The 21,826-nt window shown below is 46.7% G+C and overlaps 1 protein-coding gene and 1 pseudogene across 2 annotated transcripts; both read left to right on the forward strand.

Annotated features, from left to right (window-relative positions):
* Nucleotides 1-723: 723 nt before the first annotated feature.
* Nucleotides 724-1,656, forward strand: LOC310920677 (olfactory receptor 14A16-like; the record flags this gene model as incomplete). The annotated part of the gene is made up of 1 exon (XM_083880739.1): nt 724-1,656. The coding sequence occupies one exon, from the start codon at nt 724-726 to the stop codon at nt 1,654-1,656; it is 933 nt and encodes a 310-aa protein (XP_083736865.1).
* A 15,497-nt stretch (nt 1,657-17,153) lies between these two features.
* On the forward strand, nt 17,154-18,333 carry LOC310920666 (olfactory receptor 14J1-like; annotated as a pseudogene). Its single transcript has one exon. The product of its transcript is annotated as an olfactory receptor 14J1-like (transcript).
* Nucleotides 18,334-21,826: the final 3,493 nt, after the last annotated feature.

A 21,826-nucleotide genomic window follows, 5' to 3' on the forward strand; every position in this document is an offset into this window, starting at 1 on the left:
CAGCTGCAGGCTCAGGCCCAGCCCTTGGGCTCCTCCTGTGCAGGCTGAGCACAGCAATGGGGTGTCCCAGCTCCCTCTGCCCTGGGGAGCTCTGGGCAGGGCAGACTGGGAATGAGTTGACTCTGCCTGACTTTGGGAAAGGCTGGAGTCACTTTGTGTGCCTGGGATCCCTCTGCTCTCAGCAGTGTCTCCTGGCTTTCCAGGGTAACACGGGAGTGGAGCTGAGAAAGGTCCAAGTCCAGGGCAGCTGGAAACAGGTCACAGGGACAGAGCAGCTCCTCTCAGTCTGCACTCAGGCTCAGAAAATCCTCCTGCCTCACTGGACTCTATTCTCCCCAGGCACAGCAGAACCTCTCATTCTGCCTCCTGCAATCCCCATCCCTTGGCCCTGGCAGATCCCGTGCCTTAGGAGGAGGCTCTTTATCCAAGTTCAAAAACCAGGACTGGCCCCTGCCCTCACTGTTCCCCTGCACTGACTGGGGCTCAGGGATCACTCCCAGGTGTCCTGCAGGTCAAGATCTGGCTCCTCACTAAACATTGGCCAGCAGCAATCAGGGCTCCAGCAACCAAAGTAAAGGAAGTCCTCTTAGACATAGACAAGGGGAAGGTGTTACTTGCAGGGAATGGTCTGTGAGAAAGGGGTTTGTCTCTGCTATGAGAAAGTTTCCCACAAATGTCACTGCCTTTCCTCCTTCTGCAGCTTGGGATGTCCAGACACAGAAAATGTCCAACAGCAGCTCCATCAGCCACTTCCTCCTGCTGCCATTGGCAGACACACGGCAGCTGCAGCTCCTGCACTTCTGCCTCTTCCTGGGCATCTCCCTGGCTGCCCTCCTGGGCAACGGCCTCGTCATCAGCGCCGTGACCTGTGGCCACCACCTGCACAGCCCCATGTTCTTCTTCCTGCTCCACCTGGCCCTCACCGACCTGGGCTCCATCCTCACCACTGTCCCCAAAGCCATGCACAATTCCCTCTTGGACACCACGACCATCTCCTACTCAGGATGTGCTGCACAGGTGTTTTTCTTTCTCTTCTTTATGGGAGCAGAGCTTTGTCTCTTGACCATCATGTGCTATGACCGCTACGTGTCCATCTGCAAACCCCTGCACTACGGGACCCTCCTGGGCAGCAGAGCTTGTGCCCACATGGCAACAGCTGCATGGGCCAGTGCCTTTCTCAATGCTCTGCTGCTGACAGCCAACACATTTTCCCTACCCCTGTGCCAGGGCAATGCCCTGGGCCAGTTCTTCTGTGAAATCCCACACATCCTCAAGCTCTCCTGCTCACACTCCAAACTCAGGGAATTTGGGATTATTGTGGTTACTGCGAGTTTATCCTTGTGTTGTTTTGTGTTCATTGTTTTCTCCTATGTGCAGATCTTCAGGGCTGTGCTGAGGATCCCCTCTGAGCAGGGACGGCACAAAGCCTTTTCCACCTGCCTCCCTCACCTGGCCGTGGTCTCCCTGTTTGTCATCACTGGCACATTTGCCTACCTGAAGCCCCCCTCCATCTCTTCCCCATCCCTGGATCTGGCCCTGTCAGTTCTGTACTCAGTGGTGCCTCCAGCCCTGAACCCCCTGATCTACAGCCTGAGGAACCAGGAGCTCAAGGCTGCAGTGTGGACACTGATCACTGGACGATTTCAAAAACATTAAATTGTTTGCCAATTTCTGCTTGTAATAAAAATCATCTTTGATTTCTCTTGTCTGGTTGGTTGTCTAGGCTTTTTTCCTGTGTTTTAGTTTTGCCCAAAAAGTGAGGCCATTATTTGTGCCCTTTCTTGTTTCATTTCTCTCCACATTTTCTGTGGCCCCAGACTGTGTAAATGAGGATCTGTGCTCTCAGTAACTTTAAATGAACGAAAGGATCTCCCAGCAATGTTTTCACTTGGGTTCCCTCTTCTGTTTCCCTTCTCTGCAGCTGCAGCAGCAATGTCTGTGTGCAGAGCTGGGGGCAGATCAGGGCTGGCACAGCAGCTGTGCCCAGCACCAGCAGCCCTTGGTGTTGCCAGTGCTGCTCCCATGGCCCTGCCCCACTGCCCTCCTGGCCCTGGTGTTGCTGTAGGGCCTGAGGGCTCTCGGGGCCGGGCACAGGGCTGGGGGTGGCAGTGCCGGGGCTGCAGCATGGACAGGCCATGGGCACTGCTGGGGCAGCGCTGATGCCTCAGGGCAGGGCCTGGGGGCTCCAGGCTCCTTGCCCAGGCTCTCTCCAGAACACGCCCAGGCCAATGCTCAGCACAGAAAAGCCCCATGAGCAGCCCCAGGGTGGCCGTGGGCAGGCTGGGGACAAACAGCATGGCTGGGGCTCTGCAAGGGCCCTGGGGGAGATGGGAAGGAGCAGCAGAGCAGGGGCTGATCCATCCCCATTTCACTGGACACCCCAGGGCAGCGTCCCAGAGTGTCCTCATGCACTTGCCAACAACATCCCCCCTCTGTAGCCCTGGCCTCTCCCCCAGCTCACACAGGTGCAGGATCCTTGCAGGCACAGACAGGGCAGCACTGGCTCAGGAGCCCCTGTTTGCACTGCCCAGAGCAGGCCTGAGCACCCCCATGGTGTTGGTGTGGGGAGCTGAACCTGAGGGAGCACAAATGCCATCAGCCCCTGGGGCCAGGAAGGGCTGGGAGATGGGAGGGAAACTCCTCACTTTTGTCATGGCCTCTGAGGTCACACGGAAAGTTTGTTCCCATGAGCTGTGAGTTTCCTGTCTCACTGCAGACGTTGTTGCTCAGAGCCAGGGCTGCCTGGCAGCTACCTCCAAACTTCCCTGATAATTTCCTTTGCTTCACCTTTGCTTTTTTTCTTCTTTCCTGGTTCAGATTTATTCCTAGTGCCCATCCTTGTCCCCTCCCCTGCAAACAACCCATCCCTGTTTGCCCTTTCTTCTCTGACCCCACTCCTCATTTCAGTTCCTGAGCTGGCACCATGAGAACATCCTTTGGGGATCTGAATAATCCTCCAAGTGCTTCAGGAATTGTCTGCAGCATCCTGCAGTGCCTTGAGTTAAGAAATTAAAGAGTTAAGATTTTAGCTAAGGGATAGAAGCCATTTATATTGATTAGGATTTATTTTGGAAGAGTAGACATGAAGTGGAAATATCAATAATTATTAGATGCTTAAGCTAGAGCATAGGTAATATATTACTTGTTCATTTTAGCTGTGTTGGTACAAGGAAATATGATAGATGGACCACTTAGATAATGGAAAAAACCATGACTGCACCTGGACAAAAAAACTATTTGAACCAAGCAAGAGAGCTTGGACTATGCCCAAGAGGTCATGTAGCCTGCCCACAAGATGAAGGTACAAAGGTCACTGTGAGGAAGACATCTCTGACTTCATCCTTCAAGGCCACTGACCCATTTCAAGGACCACCAACCCAATTTGAAAGAAGAATTTCGCAAGTGTAAATGTCTTTGGGCTCATTTTAATATGAAGCAGGGATAGGCAGTGCTAGGATTATGCATATGTATAGGCATTTGAGTAATTGAGTCAACAGGTAAGACTTTTGTAAATAAATAGAGGGCTAGAGCTTTGTGATTGGTGTGCAGGTCTTTGGGAGGCTACTCCCATGCCATCCAACATTGAATAAAGCACACAACTTTCTAACTTTAACTAGTTAGAGAGTCTTTTGTGCATGATCTTACCAATTTTATGCAAATCAATTAGCAACCATGACAGGACTGGGTTGTGTTCAGCTGTGAGAGCAGTTTGGGTCATGGACCACTGGGGGGATATCTCTCCAGGGATATCCTATTTCCAGGGATCTCCCTGGAGAGAGGGTTCTGCTCTCCAGCTGTTCATCCAAGGACAGACAAGGGCTGCCAGAACTCCTGAAAAAACAGTAAGTTTAAAAATTGAAACTTGTGACCTGTAAGGTGTACCTGTGGCCAGGAGGCTGTTGGTAGGTCATGGGAGATGTCCCACACTCAGCTCAAGCCCATGTAGTCTGCTTGCAAGTTACAGTGGAATGGGTTTACAGCAGAAAGATTTGTCATGCCATAGAGGGCTCGCTAGCAGTTCAGAGCAAATTGGCTAACAGTTTGGGGCAAATCCTTGTTTATGGTTGTTATTTTATGATCTCTTGTCATTTTAAATGTGTCCTGACTGTCAGAGGGACTGTGCAAGTACTTGTTGAGACCTACCCTGGGTACGAAGGACTCGAGGTGTTCTGACCCGCGGTTCTGTCTTCAGGCGACTGACACGGCCGGGAATGAATGAAGTGAGTGGGGTGAATGCCTAAAGCCCTGCATAGCACTGCATGCTGTGTGAATATTTTATTCCTTTGTAAAGAGGCACCTCTCCCCACTGTGACTATGGTGTGTATGTACTTCTGGTCATAGCAGATGGCATTTGCTGTGACACTCAGTGCTTGAGTTTAAACAGTTCTCTCCTTGTAGCATTGGAGAGACTGTTCCAGTATAGTATTTTTGTAAGTTTTTTCCACGGGATTTGTGGAGTCGTGAATGCTTTTTAGACTTTGGTTTTGTGAAGTTAGGCAGCTTGTGTGAGAGTGGCTGTGGCTTTAAGAGTTGTGGTGTATCTTTGAGGTAATGCTGACTTCCTGTGTCAAAAGTTATAATTGCAGCAAACTAGTAACTTTTAGCAGGTTGTGTTGGTGTTTGTTGGTTTGGTCTGTTGAAAGTGGCAGTTGAAGCTCGAGCCTGAGCTGACAGGGTCTGGCTGTCTAAGCAGGCCCTTTTGAATGGTTTCAATTTGAACGAGATGAGTTTTTGAATGTGACAGGGGACTGGGTCTTGATGTGATGAGAGGACAGAAGGACAGAAAAGGTGTTTTGTGGAGGATTATACTCAAGCTGAACTAAAAATAATTTGGCTTTTGATTGGGAATCTCCCTTGATTGAGGGAGGACTTAGGAACTCGTTGTGGTGGGGACGAGCAGGAGTAATTCCTTGTTTTGTATGTAGCCTGACAATTTTCCTTTGGAAACTAGACTGGCATCCAGCTTGGGTTTTTCTTTGCTGTAAGGAGTGTGAGAGGAGGTGGTATTGTGTGTCCTACAGATGAAACCTGCCTGCCCCAGGTGCATTCCAAGGCTGCCGTGATATTATAACTGGGAAGCAGCAAATGCTGAGTGTGAAATAGTAAATGTAGTTTGTGGAAAGAGTTGTTTAGTTTCTGGGATTTGGGACATGGATGATTTTGAAGAAGATTAGGAAAAGACAAAGGAACAGTGTAAGTTTGGCAAAAGGGAGTAAAGTCCCTTTTTGTAGTGTCTTAGTTGTGATCTTTTGAATTTGAGACAGAGAGGTTGTGTTTGTGGATTGTTAGAGTTATAACAGGGGTGTCTTTTATATGGGAATTATTATGGTTGGTGATTTGTGTATGTTTAAACCTGGCCAGATGAGTAGAAGGGATCCCTTTAGCTCAGTAGTCTGGACTTGATCTCTGGGAATTCGTGAACTCGTCTAATTGTTGGTTAGACAGAGGAAACAAAAGAGTTTATTTAGGTGGATTATATGGAACCTCTGCTGGAAAGTAAGTAGCTTTGGACTGGGAGCAACATGTGGTAGAGAATTTAGAAATTTGTTTTTCTGCAGTCCCTGGTGCATCTAGAAGTTGGCATTGTGTGGGTACTACTACAGTGTAGGATTTGTGCAGGACACTACTATTGCTCTTCTGCAAATCAGCACAGAGAGTGTGCCCAGGGCCAGTGGGGACAGTGCTCTAATTGAGATGATTGTGAACTGAAAATTTTATAGTTGGTTTATGGGAGGTCACACTCAGTACCCGAGCAGTGGGTTGTGTGGGAAGAAAATTGGGAAAGGACGGTGAGAAAGTGTGAAGTGATGTTTGGGTGGAAGCAAGACAAGATGCAAAGAATGAGATAATAGGAATTGGTGTAGAGTGCTAGTTTTTGTTAAGGGCTTTTGAGTGGCAACTGGTTGCGAGGAAAGGCAGTAGTAGATTGTTTGAGTTATTGGAAAGAGAGTTTTTAATATTTTTGGGAACCCAGCAAAAATAATTGAGACTAAATGTGCTCAACTTTTATACCCAGACATTTTTCCAATTAAGGTAAAAGACCTGGGATAAAATAAAGAAACAATGGGAACTAATCAGAGCAAAGAGGTCCCTAAAACTAGTCCTTTAGGATGTATCCTGACACACTGGAAGGAACTGGTGGGTTACAGTGGTACAGAAAACAAAAAAACCCTCATTAAGTTTTGTTCACAATGGTGGCCACTTTACAGGCTAGAAAAGGGCATTTGTGGCCACCAGCTGGGACCTTAGACTATGAGATGTTGTTACAGCTGATGCTTTTCTTAACACGAGAACAAAAGTGGGAGGAAGTGCGAAGCAGGGACCCCCTTAAAAATATGGGAAGCTGGACAGAGCAATGCAGATCAAACCAATATGGTTAACATACATTCTCCGTTTATTCTGTCTAAAATGGCAGATTATATACACTTCAATATAGTTTACAGTTACAAGTATTTTCTCATTGGTATACAGCATAAGGAAAAATGCAAACAAACATTGTTTATTTCATGCTTAAGGTGGCTAAAGTGTTCACACTACAAACTATACCTATTAATACCTAGAAAAAACATTGTCCCTTGCTGATAAACATAATTTCTAACTGCGCCACAGGCTTCACAGGCCTTAATCTGGGGCCCAGGCTGGGGTAGCTCAAACCTCACTCCAAATATAAATCATGCCCTCATTCTCTGAGAAATTCTGCTATGATTCCCCCTTTTTCTTTTTGAGCTGCCCAGACTGACTCAAAAGCATGGCTAGTTATTCGTCACGTACACAGTAATAAACAAGGCACAATAACTAAAATAACTACAATAATGATAAAAAGTATAATACTAAAATGGACTAAGTCTTTGATCCAACCAGCAAAACCCCATGAATTGAGCCATTTATCAAAAGGAGTGTTAACAACTGCAAGTTTCCCCATGTTGCTCTTTAGCTGTGGAAGTTGCTTGTAGATTGATTGAGAGTGGTCAGACAGATTCATACAACACATGCCTTCAAACTCTTCACATCCATGTCCTTGGGCAAGAAGAAGGAAGTCAATGGCAGCTCTGTTTTGAAGAACTGCATGGCGGATGCTTTTAACATCCATGGCAAGTTCACTCAACGTATTAGATGTTAGATTAATTTGTTTTCTTGTCCAGCAAGCCAAGGTTTGCAACTGTGTGAGAGCTTGAGCTGAAGCAACTCCTGGGGAAAAAATTGACACTACTATTACAGCTGGACCCCCCATAATGACACTTGATATTTGCAATTGGGGCCTAGTTGGAGAACACAACGTCTAGTTCATCAGGGCTTCTGAGACAATCCAAAATTTGATGAATGGTGGGAGCAAACAGTGCTAATTTGCTAAAATAACATAGACCTCCTACAGCTCTTTGAGGTCCTGCAGACCAGGCTCGGTCCCCACAAATGAGGAAAATTCCTGGTGGCAATTTTTTTGCAGCCCCTTTTAATGGTGTTACAGATTGAGTCCAATTATTACAATATTCTGAATAATTATAATACAATGGGCATTTCGGAGACAACCAAGTGTTGCCATCTTTTGGCTGCTTTTCTTTCATATATAACAAATTTGATTTTGCAACATGATTTCCAAACATAAACAATAATTGCCTTGCACAGAACCAAGAAAGTCGAATTCTTGTGGCTCAGTACCCATAACTTAAAGATTTTGTGCCACTGCAACAGCTTGTGCTCCTAAAGCATTCTTTGGAATCTTCTGTGTTTCACACCAACTGACAAAACAAGTGCTGGAGGAACCAGTGCGCCTATTGCACTACAAGTTCCAGACTTCATTCAAATTTGGATATATTCAAGCTTGAGTCCAATGTTTGAACTTTGCCATGGAATTCAATGGGAGTTCAATTAAACAGGTACGAAAAGGATTGGACTGTGTAGCTAAAGACAGACAAAATGAATCTTGTCCAGTTTGACTGGCCCAAGTGACCCACATATTTTGTCTTTGGTCAATATCAAGCACTCCAGATACTTTCTTTGGCAAAACACTGCTTAAAATAAGCATTCCAACCCACAACATTTTTCTGATATTTTTTGGTTATCTTTCCCAGTTCTCCGTCAAAGAAAAACAGAAAAACAAGACCTAGTTATTATTGAATCCTAAATACTAATTATGACTTAAAATAAACTAAATCTTATAGCTATGATTATATAAACTATTTTTTCTGCACACTATAAAGTCAATTTTCATCAGTTTCACAGTTGTCCCAGGGTGTTCCAGGTAAGTCGTCGTTGTCACTGCTGGCTGGTATCAATGATTGGGGACATGCACAGGTAAATCGATTCGGCACCCAAACAGGTCCTGCTCCCGGGGAAACACACATATATCCATGACCATTAAACAACACGGGACTCGGTCCTTGCCATTCACCCATTTGCATATTTTTGTGATAAACATAAAGTCCTGGAATTGCCTGTGGTCTTCCCTCCTTCACTGTGTGGTGATGTAACACGACCGCAGGTTCTTCTCTTCCTTCTGCTAAACACAAATAGTTTAAAGTAAACAATACTTTTGACTACCGACTGACTACATCAATGTCATCATTCTGCTTTTGCTTTTCTAAATATTCTTTCAAGGTTTGATTGGCTCTTTCCACAATAGCTTGACCTGTAGAAGAGTGAGGGATTCTGGTGGTATGTTTCACTCCCCACTTCTGCATAAACTTGACAATTTGTTGACCGACATAAGATGGGCCATTGTCATTTTTAAATTCTACAGGTACATCCATGACCGCAAAACAAACAGATAAATGTCTTTCAACATGCAGAGCCTTTTCCCCTGTTTGTGCTGTTGCGCAAATAAACTTTGAGTAGGTATCTACAGTTACATGGACATATTTCAGTCTTTCAAATTCTGGAACATGAATTACATCCATCTGCCACAGTTCTAAAGCTTTCAGTCCCTTTGGGTTTGTGCCTAGCCCAAGGCCAGGCCCATGATGGCTACACTGAGGGCAGGCACACACAATCCCTTGTGCATCATTCAGGGGGATCTGAAATGTCGGTGCAGGGCTCTTGTATTTTGATGGAATGTTTCATGACTGTTGGGAGCCCTTTAAAACTTGTTCTGTGGGGGAACATGGACAACACAGCTGACTGCAGCATCTGCTTGTGCATTGTCTTCCCCAAACCACTGTTGCATTGATGGCTCCGAATGTGCATGACACAAAAAACATGCTGATGCTCCTTCAGGACACTCCGCAACTGCAAAAGCAATTCTCCAAGGCATCCATTTGTGTCTTCGTGCAGTGCCTTAATGCACTGTGCTCGAAGTTTTCCAACTTGCAACAAGCTTCAGTGGCATGGGTGTCAAGATTACATTTGTGACGCCACACAGTCTTTTGACAGGCTTGTTTGAAATGGCCTGTTTCGCCACATTGGAAGAAAATGATGCCAGCTGGTTTGTTGGGATGTGGAGTTTTGTTGCTGTGGCTGGGGTTATTAATTTGCCACCTGACAAAGCAGCTGCAATGAGGTGCCCTTGTTGCTGTATGGCATCATGCATGGCTGCTGTGAATGCTGCAGTCTGGTTGTTTTGTTCAGCTTGAGTGGTCCTTGGGTGGCATTTCATCTACTGGACTGCCTTGAGGGAGCGTGGCCAGAATGGTTCTTGTGCATGAATTGGCATTCTTGAAAGCAAGAGAACTGAATAAATGTTCTTGCACCTCTGGTGACACGTCTGGTACATCTTTTAAAGCAGCTGACTGTCAATAAACTCTCTATACAGATCTGTGGCCCCTTACTTTATTGTAGAATGGCTTCTTTTTGTCTGGAACCAGAAGCAAGGTTCTGTGAACCAGCAATTGAGACAGTTGATGGATTTCAATGGGATAGGTAAGCTGTACATTTGTTGTAGCATAAGGTCCTTGTCCTGTCAGCATGTCTGGCTGGATTCCATACAAATTTCCTAATAATTGTTGTTGTTGGCTTCTTCAATTGCCAAATGCTTCCACTCTCTTTCAAAAATGAGGAATTGTGAGAGTGTTAGCAGCAGAATCAGCAGGGCAAAGTATATCTGCAGTAAATACATATTGAACTATGTTTCTGGCTGCTTCTGATCTGATTCCATAATTAGTGACTGTTTGTTTTGCTGACTGAAGTACTTTCCTATTATGAGGTTCCCAACTAGCATTTCTGTTATTGACAATGATGGGGCAGGACAAGGAGCTGGTGGTCTGCCGATCTCCATCTAAAACAGCGTCCTTGACCACTGCAGCCCAGCGTCTCTCAATTTGATTTACAGTTGTTTGTTTTTCTAACTGATCTTGTTGCTTTGAGAGCTCAGCAAGCTTAGTTATTATTTGTTGTAATTCATTTGCACGCTGTAATTTTTTCTGTGACTGTTTGCCTTGAGAACTGTTACTAGGACTCTCAATCTCTGAAGTTTCTGAATAAGAGTCCGTGGGGAGGGAACATTGTGCTGCTGCTGTGGCGCGCTGTGAACGAGCTGCTGCTGTGCCCCTGCAGCTCCTGCTGCCGCTGCTGTGTGAGGTGGAGCTGTCCCCTCTCATGTGGCCTCTACCACTTCCTCATTCTCAGGGGAAGGGTGGGCTGCACCCCCTCACTCCCGTCTCTGCCTCGCACTCCACCCCCTTCCTTTGTCCCCTGGGCCAGCCCCGTCCCGCCCTCGGCTCTGCCTGACTCCTCATCTTTCACCAGGCCCCCAGAGTGGGGCGGCTGTGCCACGTCCTGTTCTCTCTCAGTCTGTCTTGGCACCAGCAGGGAAACTTCCTCTGCCTTGGACATGTGATCTATCACATCCTGCAGAGTGGGGCTGACGGGTGCTATTACGCCTTTCATGGGGCGACTATTATAAACACCAAAGAACTTTGCAGCCCTGGAGGGTTTCTGGACTTCCTTTCTTTTGTTCACCTCCCCTTCAAGAGCCTGAATGGTGGCCTTGGCAGCCTTTTTTCAGCTGAGACGGTTTGCAAGGTAATTAAATGTGGCATGACATTCACCAAGAGGCAGTTTTTGCTGGAGATATGCAAGCTGCCGGAATCCTGCATGAAACAGTAGCTCAGGCCTTTCCAGTCACTTATACCCAACAACAGACCCCCCAGGGAGCAATAACACAGGGTACTATTACTGCCCTGGATTGGAAAATTCTTACCCAAGTGCGTGCTACAGTGAATGAATCGGGTATTCATAGTGAGCCTGCTAAACAGTTACTAAATTATATCTGGGGTGCTAATGTTTTGTTACAAAATGATATTTGAACTATTATGAAAATGATTTTGACCCAGTCTCAGCAATTGCTTCGGCAAGCTCACTGGCAAGACCTGTGTATTACTAGTGCTAATGCACAAAGAGGGCAGGGACATCCCTTATTTGGGGTCACTGCTGAAGAGCTGATGGGAACTGGACCATTTTCTAATTCAGATCATCAAGCTCTACGAAGTCCTGATAAGCTAACAGAAGCCATGCGACTTGCTTTAGAAGCATTGAAAAGAGTTAAAATAACAGTAAGGATGCCCACCTACATGAATATCAAACAGGACAGGGAAGAATCATTTGCTCAATTTGTGGATAAGATGTCAGCTGCTATAGATCAGACTCCAGATGTTCAGGAGTGGATGAAAGGTGCCTTATTAAGACAGTGCTTCTTACAAAACTGTAATCCAGCCACTAGGACAATTTTGGTCTAGCTCCCAGGTAATGCATCTATTGAGGAGATGCTGGAGTGGATGAGTAGAGTCCCTGTTGGGCCCCAGGCTATGTTAGTTGAGGCAGTGAAAGAGTCAATGGAAGCTGTTAAGCAATTAGGGGAGGCATTGCGAGGAGGGCAGGAGCAGCAAACGCAGGCACTGGCCACCCTGGCACCGCTGCAAGCAGCAAGTACAGCGAGAACTGGACCAGCTCCAGCCAGAAAGATAACCTGCTTTCGTTGCAGTCATCCCTAGCAACAGGAGTCACCAATCTCTCCGCCCTGTCTCCTCCCTTCATGCCTACACCTCAGGATCAGCCGGCCTGGACTTAACAGCCGCAGTGGACATATCTATTAAGGACAATCACACTGTGCCAATTTCCACTGGAGTAAAGAGACCAGTAACTTATCAGGGACAGCTGGTTCCTGCTTTACTTTGAGACGATCTTCTACTTTTTTAAAAGGACATTTTACTGTGGGATTTATTGATGCTAATTTTACAGGCAAGATTTGTATTTTGGCATGAACACTATATCCTCCAGTGCTCACTCCAGCTGGCACCCAGATAGCTCAATTGTTACCATTTTCGACCTTGGCTCCGGAACATTGCTCGGAAACACAAAGAGGATACTATGGTCTTGGCTCTACAGGAGGATCACCATTCTTAACACTGGACCTGCTGAAGTACAGTATATTGGTTGAGGTCACATGTGTGTGCTTACACCCACAGGTCCTGTGTGGATTCCCAGCCACTGGACACAAGCAGGGAATGACAGCACCCAGCAGTCCAGCAGAACGAGAGTGGCATCGCCTGCTCCTGATCCTTCAACCTGTGATAGCTCGGCTCCAGCCAGTGTGGCCTAATCCTCTAGTAGTAGAAAACAGAACTGATGTACTAACATTGGTGCATGAACTACAAAGCACCCGACTACGATTAATTAAGAGTTCTAACTGTCTGCACTGTGACAAGCCTAACTGTGGTGCTTGGGTAAAAATATATTGTGGGGCTTGTTGCTGACAGTGGTGGGTTTTTCCACAGCAGCTTGCACAGCCATGGTGCCCACGCTGCTGCTTTTATTGGCATCGTTATAATTGGTAGACAGCCATAAAAAATTATACAGGGTGCAGTACTGTGCCAGAAGCAGTAAACCTTGTTCAAGATTTAGGTCAAAGATATAGGCTAAAATTGGTATTTTTAATAGAAAAAGAGGTGTGTCGCCTGTTGGCACAAAAGGCTACTCGCATATTGCAGACAACCTGCAAATATGGGGTGAGGATACCTCATATGCATCAGGTGGGTCCTGCTGATTGGGATGTGTGTTGTTGCCGCTGGGCTCACAGAGCTACCAAAAATAGACGAAAGGCAAAACATGTGGGTCACTTGGGTTAATCAATCTGGTCAGGATAATTTGTGTTTATCACTTGCCACGCCTTCCAATCCATTTCGCACTTGTTTAATTGGAAAACAAGAATGTGCGAGGGAAGCGTGGAAAAGTTACGTTTCTCACTGGCAAAATGAGACAACAGCACAATGAGAATATTGCTCTTGGTTTGCTGAAATCATTCAACAAGGCAGTACTTCTTGCCGTGACCCTCTCCTGCCTATTGATTTGGCTATATGGCTCGAGAAACGCTATCTTCTTGGAGCCCTTGTTCAGCAATTAAAGAAAAAGGGGGAGAATAGGGGAGAGGAAAAAGACATTCCGGTATTAGAATGGTTACACCCCTACAACAATGTAAAACTGTTTTTAAAAAATCCGAAATGTTGGCAGTCCTTATCCATAAAGGTAGACAGCGTGCACGACAGATTACGGGGAATGAACCAGGCACTATTCTGTTGCCAATAGCTCGAGATATACTGCAATGGTACATTGAAAATCATGAGGAGGTGGGCCTTGCTCTGCTGGGAGGAGGGGCCACAGTTGTGACAACGGTAAAGTGGCCTCCACCCTTGCAATGGGTGGGAGAACAACAGTGGCTGAGCAAACCTCTGCGGAGTGAACAGCCCATCCCAGAAGCAATCACAGTTTTTACAGATGCTGGGAAAAAGTCACAAAAAGCTGCTATTACATAGCAGCAGAGAAATGAATGGCAAGAAGTAATATTGCCTGCTGAAGAGAGGGATTCTTTACAAACTTTGGAATTGTCAGCTGTTGTATGGGTACTGTGGTAACGAAAGTGATCACCAAGGGCTTGGGGCATATGGTGTAACAGCCAGCAGTAACAGAAACAGAATTTGGAACAATAATACGGCAAAAGCATTGCCAGCAAGAATTTTCCTGATCTGTAGGGATAGAGCATGGCAAGGAATACCTAAAGAGGTTATAGGAGGTCCCTGTTATCTAGGTCAGCTTACATTATTTGCCCCTGACCGCCACGCACTGCCCTCTTTGATCAATAGCACTCAGGTATGGCGACGACGATCTTTACGGGCCCTTGATAAAAACTGTGATGACAAAGTAGAATTATGGAGTCCTACAGCTCGTATTTTTGCATCTCTGACCCCTGGAGTTGGCACAGTTCATGCATTGGTGTCACTTAATACTGCATGTTGGGCTATAAAGCAGGCAAATGTTACTACAGAGGTCATATCAGCACTCACTCAGGACACAAACAGCCTGAGACATGCAGTCCTTCAGAACAGAGCCACTATAAACTTTTGGTCTAACACCATGGCTAACACAGCTTTTGAAAAAAGAGCTACGATTTTTGCTTATAATTTTAATTGTCATTCTATGCGTGAAATTGGTATTTGCTTGCTTTTTTCGTTGTCAGTCCCAAGTACTTGCAACCATTAAAGAAAAAGGGGGAATTGTGGAGAAGATAGCTAAGGAATGGTTAGAGGATAAGGGACACAATAGCTCTTAGACTAATATTGTAACTAGAAGCTAGAACAAGGCCAGCATGAGGATGAGGGAGAGAAACTGAGATCATGAAAAAAGAGGAACTGAACGCTACAAGGCAATACAACTGTTGCAATATGCTGATACAGCATGAAGTAAGCTATTGTGTAGTCACTACCAATCAGGAGCTTGGCTTTTGCAATATGTACGAACTAATTAATTAGAATATAAATGTAAGCGAGAAAACAAATAAAATTGAGCCTGATTAATCAACATCGGTTGAGTCAGTCTCCCTCTTTCTAACGCAGGTGTTACATGTGTATTAAAATTAACCATTATCGCAAAAAACACCCCAAGTTCCAAGATTCAGTACTTGTTTTTTCTATCACTGCACTCCCGAGCCAGTTGTCTTCTACTTGTCTTACAACTGTCCTTGCTGGGAAAGCAGGCCCTGCATGCCTTGTTCCTGAGCTAAAACTTCACAGGCACAGTAAAAGTTGAATGAACCCTCCTGGTTTCAAGCCCAAGGCTGTGTGTGGCCAGGCAGAGGCAGGCAGGAGGCAGAGCTGTCAGCAAAGGAAGGGCCCAGCCAGGTGGGGCAGCCGGGGGATGACGACAGCCTGCAGGGACAGAGGCGCAGGGCATGGACACTGTAGGACAGCCTGGGCTGCACAGGGCACAGGGATGGGCAGCAGCTGCAAGGCCCTGACACAGCCAACTCCTGCAGCACTTGGGCCATGGCTGCTGGGCCTGGGCCTGAGCCATGAGCAGGAGACAAGTGACCCTTGCAGCCCTGGGGCCTCATTGCCTCCTTGGCCCTGCTCAGCAGCCTGGCAGGGGCCGCCCCATGGTCCTGCCCTTGGCATTGCACATCCCCACATCCCAGTGGCCTGGGAAGAGCCCTGAGCACTGAGGGAGGGACAGGATGTGCCTTGGCAGGGGCTGGGGCTCAGGCCTTGGCCCTTGGCATTCCTGAAACACATCCAGGTTTGCTCAGCATCAGAGACACCTTTGCCTTGTTTGTCCCCACCTGTCATCACTGCCTGCAGTGTTCTGCTCTATCTGGAACCTGGGGACAATTTCTCAGTCACATCCTTCACAGGGACCCATTAAAACTTCAAGAAACTTCAGTGTTTCAAACTCATTTTGAATTCTTGAAAACTTTTTAAAGACCCTTTCAGGGACTGAGTGATGTAAACAACACCAAAGCCCCAAGAGACTCATTAAGGTCCTTGTACTTTTCCTGTGCTGCTGAGCTGGGCTGGGCTCCTGGCACAGAGGCAGCTCCTGGCAATCAAGAAGAGCTTCAAAAAGACATTTCTCCTGAGGAGCAGCTCCACTCCAAGCCCAGCAAGGCTGAGGCCACTGCCTGGAGGTACCTGAGAGCAGTGAAGAAGACAGAGGGTTAAAGCACCTTGAAGGACAATTCTGAGATTCTTCACAGAGAAATCTTCTGACACAGTAAGTCTGTGGCTGCAGGGATCTCCTAAAGCTGACCCAGGACAGGACTGACAGCACTGTAAGGATGGCTCTGCTGCCCTTTCTGCTTTGGGGGAGGATGTGCTCCAGAGCGGGGCTGCCCTGGGCACCGTCAGAGGGACAGGGCAGGACGGCTCCTGCTGCCAGGGACGGCTGCAGGGGCTGAGGCTGGGGCTGCAGCCAGGGCTGCCCAGGGCTGTGGTGCAGAGCAGGTGCTGCAGCCCTGAGGGCTCTTGGCCAGGCCAGGGAATCTGCCACCTGCCAGGGGCAGCTCTCAGCCTTCCTGGGAGCTCCCCATGGACTGTGGGGAGGAGTTGGAGGTGGAAGGAGCCACCCCCATCAGGGCAGATTCCTCCTGCTGTGGAGATGGTGCTGCATGGCCAGGGCTGCTCTCAGCTTTCTCCTAAAGGAAAGGGAAAGGGGCTGTCAGGGTTGTCTGTGTCACTGAGACTCCTGCACTGTCACCCTGGGGATCAGCAGATCTGCCTCAGATCACCCTCAGAAAGTGCCTCCAAACCCTCCTCTGCCTTCAGACAGCACCAGCACCAGCTTGGCTTGCAGCATCTGTCTGAGCTGCCCTTAAGGCCCTGCTGCCAGGGAGATGGCCTTGGGCAGTGGCCTGTGCTGGGAGGGGTGTGCAGGACAGAGCTGAACCCCCAGAGCTGGGCTGGGCTCTGGGAGCACTGGCAGGGACAAGGCTTGGATAAGGAGAAACAGCTCCCAGTAGGCACAACTCTGAGGAGCAGAGAGACAGTCCAACCCTTGGTATCTGTCCGTTTCCAGGTGCACAGAAAAAAAGAAGGGAAGAGCTTAGATAAACTAATTTTTAAAGTGCGGCTTACAGGTAGTCCACTTTATTTTTCAAGAAAAGCTGAAGCTCAATCACCCTGAAGTAAGGGAGCTGTAATTAGCAAAGGAGACCAGTAGGTCTGACTGCACTGGGGCACAGGCCTCTGTTTGGAGGCCTGGAGACCAATTCTGAAAATGAAGCAATAACTCAGCAGCACAAATATGAACTGAAAAATAAAACTTTATTGAATTTTCTCCAAAACAAGGGAAATATTAATGAGGGGATTCCTGGTTAAACAGCATAGGATTGAATCAAGGAATTTATTCCAGCTTGTCAATGTGTTCTTTCAACAGTCCACAATGCCCAGAGTGAAGAAATGTCTAACAGCAGCTCCATCAGCCACTTCCTCCTGCTGGCATTGGCAAACACGCGGCAGCTGCAGCTCCTGCACTTCTGCCTCTTCCTGGGCATCTCCCTAGCTGCCCTCCTGAGCAACGGTCTCGTCATCAGCGCCGTGGCCTGCGGCCACCACCTGCACAGCCCCATGTTCTTCTTCCTGCTCAACCTGGCCCTCACCGACCTGGGCTCCATCCTCACCACTGTCCCCAAAGCCATGCACAATTCCCTCTAGAACACCAGGAACATCTCCTATGAAGGATGTGCTGCACAGGTGTTTCTGCTTGTCTTTTTCATTTCAGCAGAGCTTTGTCTCTTGACCATCATGTGCTATGACCGCTACGTGTCCATCTGCAAACCCCTGCACTACGGGACCCTCCTGGGCAGCAGAGCTTGTGCCCACATGGCAGCAGCTGCCTGGGCCAGTGCCTTCCTCAATGCTCTGCTGCACACAGCCAATACATTTTCCCTGCCCCTGTACCAGGGCAATGCCCTGGGCCAGTTCTTCTGTGAAGTTCCTCAGATGCTCAAGCTCTCCTGCTCACACTCCAAACTCAGGGAACTTGGGCTTCTTGCTGTTAGTGTCTTTTTAGCTTTTGGTTGTTTTGTGTTCATTGTTTTCTCCTATGTGCAGATCTTCAGGGCTGTGCTGAGCATCCCCACTGAGCAGGGACGGCACAAAGCCTTTTCCACCTGCCTCCCTCACCTGGCCGTGGTCTCCCTGTTCCTCAGCACTGGCTTTTTTGCATACATGAAGCCCCCCTCCATCTCCTCCCCATCCCTGGATCTGGTCCTGTCAGTTCTGTACTCAGTGGTGCCTCCAGCCCTGAACCCCCTGATCTACAGCCTGAGGAACCAGGAGCTCAAGGATGCCCTGAGGAAAATGATGGCTGTATCTTTTCAGAAAAATTAAACTATCTCCTGCTGCAGAGCATTCAGAATGTAACTGTTTACAATCTCAACTTTTTTTTTTCCTGTTTGTCCATTTCTTAATTGGTACCTTTTTAAATTTTTTTTATACTGTTGTAATATTTTTTGTAACATACTGTATTATTTGTCATAGTATTTCTACATAAACATGTCCCTGTCCTTTGAAGCACAAAAGCTTTTTCTTGTGCATTTTATTAAAAACAAGTGACTATCCTGACTTGTGTGTCCAAGACTCTTCCTGAGCCCTTCACTGTCTCTGCAGGGGAAGTGCCTGTGAGCAGAGTAGAGGGCAGAGACTCCTGCCACAGCAGCACAGCCTCAGTAGGGTGCTTGCAGGGTGCAGTGGTAATTGGCTGCCAGCAGAGAGAACTGTCATACTGTGCCATGGAGGAGTTCAGGCTTTGGTTGCTGGCAGAGGGGGATTGTTCTTTTTGTTGTGCCCTAAAGGGCCTGGTTTGCTGGCAACAGGAGCTAGCAGTTTAGAGGTAAATCCTTGTCTGTGGTTGTTATGTGTTGTGAGTGTGTCCTGACTTTCAGAATGGCTGTGAGAGAGTTTGCTGAGACCTGCTACTGGCATGAAATGAGAGGGTGTTTGGACCTATGATTTTGTCTTCAGGCAACTGAAACAGTCGGGAAAAAATGAAGTGACTGATGGATGCATGTTCAAAGCACTTGATAGGGCTGTATGTTGTGTGAATCATTTAATTTTTTCCTAATAAAAAGACGCCCCTCCCTGCTGTGATTGTGACGTGTGTGTACTTTGGTTACAGGGTTCAGTACTTACTGTAACACCTGGTGTTCACACTAAAAGGGTCTGGATTTACAGAGGCAATTAGGATGGTATTTGGGGTATTTTTCTGCCTGTGGAATTTAAGATACAGGGACTGAGTGCCTTAGTGTAGTGGTTTTTTAAGTGTTTCCCACCGAAATCATAAGGCTTTGATACTAGCTTGTGTGTGAGTGACTAGTGTGGTATTCACCTGTGCGTAAGTGACAACTGTTTTGGAGCTGTGGTGTCTTTCTGAGGTGACACTGCCATCTTGTGTCAAAAGTTATAGGTGCAGCAAGTTTGTTGCATTGGTTTGATTGAAGGTGGCAGCTGAAGCAGGATCCAAACCAAAAGAGTTTAGCCGTCTAGGCAGGCCCTTTTTAGATGGTTTCAACTTGAATCAGGTGATTTTTTGAATGCTACTGGAGATTGGGTTTTGATAAGGTGAGAGGACGGGAGGACAGAGACAATTTTTTGTGGTGGTTTATATGCAAATCGTGCTAATAATCATTTGGCTTTCGATTGGGAATTACCCCCAGTTGAAGGAGGACTTAGGAACCCATTGTGGCAGGGACTAATAGGAGTAATTCATTGTTTTGTATGTACTCTAACTATTTTCCATTGGGATATAAACTGGCATCCAGTGTGGGTTCTCCTTTGTTGAAAGGAGTGTAAGAAGAGGTGGTTTTGTGTATCTTACAGAAGGAGGCCTGTGTGCCCCAGGTGTATTCTGGAGCTGGCACGATATTATAACTGGGAAGCATCACACGCTGAGTGTGAAATAGTAAAAGTGATTTGTGGAAAGAGTTGTTTAGTTTTTAGGAGCTGGGACAGGGACATTGTTGAAGGAGATTGGGAAGAGACAAGGAACATGACATGTTTGGCAAAGAGAAGAAGCTTTTCATAAGGACTTTGTTTGATTTTAGGCACAGAGGTTGTGTTTGTAGATTGTTAGAACTATCACAAGGGTAGCTTTGTCTGAGAATTCAGCCTGGCCAGATGGATAGAAGGGATCCCTTGACCTCAGAGTGATAGTGGTTTGGGAGTTTGTGAATTCGGTAAACTGGTGGATAGACAGGGGACACAAAAGGGTGCATTTAAGTGGATTATACCAGACTTTCATTGGTAACCTGGTGGCTCTGAATTGGAAACAATCTGCTGTAGAGAATTTAGAAAGTCAAGGAAGGGTGAATGGAACAGCTTCTGCCCGTGAGAATTTTCCTGCAGCCTTCAGTGCATCTAGAGGTTGGCATTGTGTGTGGGTGTTATTGCAGTATAGGATTTGAACAGGACACTCTTATTATTCTTCTGCTAACTGGTACAGAGAGTGTGCCCAGTGCTGACAGCTCCCTGATCGAGCTGATTTTGAACCAAGGATTTTAAAGCTGGTGTGTGGAAAGTCACACTAAGTACCTGAGCTGTGGGCCGTGCAAGAAGAAGACTGGGAAAGACTGTAGGGACTGTGAGGTGAAGTTTGGATGGACGTGAGATAAGAAGCAAAGAATGAGATAATAAGAATTGGTGTAGAGTGCTAGTTTTGTTAAGGGGAGAAGAAGCAATGGGAACAAAACAGAGTAGAGAGATCTCTAAAATTAGTCCTTTGGGATGTATTTTGACACACTGGAAAGAACTAGTGGGTTATGGTGGTACAGAAAACAAGAAGGCTTTTGTTAAATTTTGTACACAATGGTGGCCACTTTACAGGCTTGAAGAGGGTGTCGGGTGGCCACCAGCTGTGACTTTGGATTATGAGACTCTGTTACAGCTGATGCTTTTGTTGAGACAGGAACAGAGGTGGGAAGAGGTGATATATGCTGACATGTTTTTCTCCCTCCAGAACCACCCTGAGTGGCAGAGGGACTGTGGAATTAGCCCCCCCTCTGACCCCTTGGTATTGGCCTATGAGAAAGACAAGAAGGTTTATGGAGGGAAACCCAAAGGATGTTGCAGTACATGTTCAATAAACCAACACTGCACACACCCTGTCAAGGTGCATCCAGCTGATTCACTGGAGCAAGAGTTGGGGGATTTGTTTAGACCATCCCCAGCAGACAAGGGGGGCTGAGAGAAGAAGCAAATTCAGGACAGTTATTAACCTCAACTCCCACTTCATCCCCGACTTCATTCCCAGATGAACCAACTCCAGTTTCTATTTCAACTCCAACTTCTATTTCATCCCACACTTCAACCACAACCCCAACTCCTGCTTCATCCTCCACACCACCTCCTTGGGGAAAACCCACCCCAACTCCTACCTCATCCTCCACTTCACTCGTAGCTGTATCAACTCCCACTTTATCCTCTACTTTATCTTCTTGGGAAAAGACCCCACTTACTTCAGAATCCTCCAAACCAATGGAACTATATCCACCATTGCCCAGCAGTGACAGTGAAGAGGAGGAGCCCTCTCCAAAGGGTCCTACAGCATCCCAGACCCCAAAACAAACTAGGGAAATTATACAAGCACCCTGGAGGGAGGCAGTAACTTCTGAAGGGAAAACAATGTTAGTTAAAATTCCCTTTTTCTACAATGGATCTAGAAGCTTAGGAAAAGATTGCTAAATGCTACCAAAGTGACCCACTAGGTGTTGCAAAGAAATTAAAGTTTACAATTAAACAGTATCAATCTGATTGGTCAGATCTTCAGCTGTTGTTGACTGCCTTAATGGAGACAGAAAAAGCATTAGTTTTGAAGGTAGCAGGGAGATTTGCAGAAGTGGCTTGTAGAATAACACAGAAGAGAGTTAAAAATCTCTTTCCTCTTCAGGATCCACATTGGGATCCTAATGGTGATGGTTATATGGGAAGAGTAGAAGATTACCAAGACCTTATCATGAAAGGGTTGGAGAGGGCAATTCCTAAAACTATAAACTGGTTGGCCCTCTATGCAATTAAGCAAGGTCCCTCTGAAACACCTGAATTTTTAGAACGTTCATGAGATGCAATGTGTTACC

The sequence above is a fragment of the Zosterops lateralis genome (assembly GCF_965231275.1).
Source record: "Zosterops lateralis genome assembly, chromosome: 31".
Taxonomy (NCBI): Eukaryota; Metazoa; Chordata; class Aves; order Passeriformes; family Zosteropidae; genus Zosterops; species Zosterops lateralis.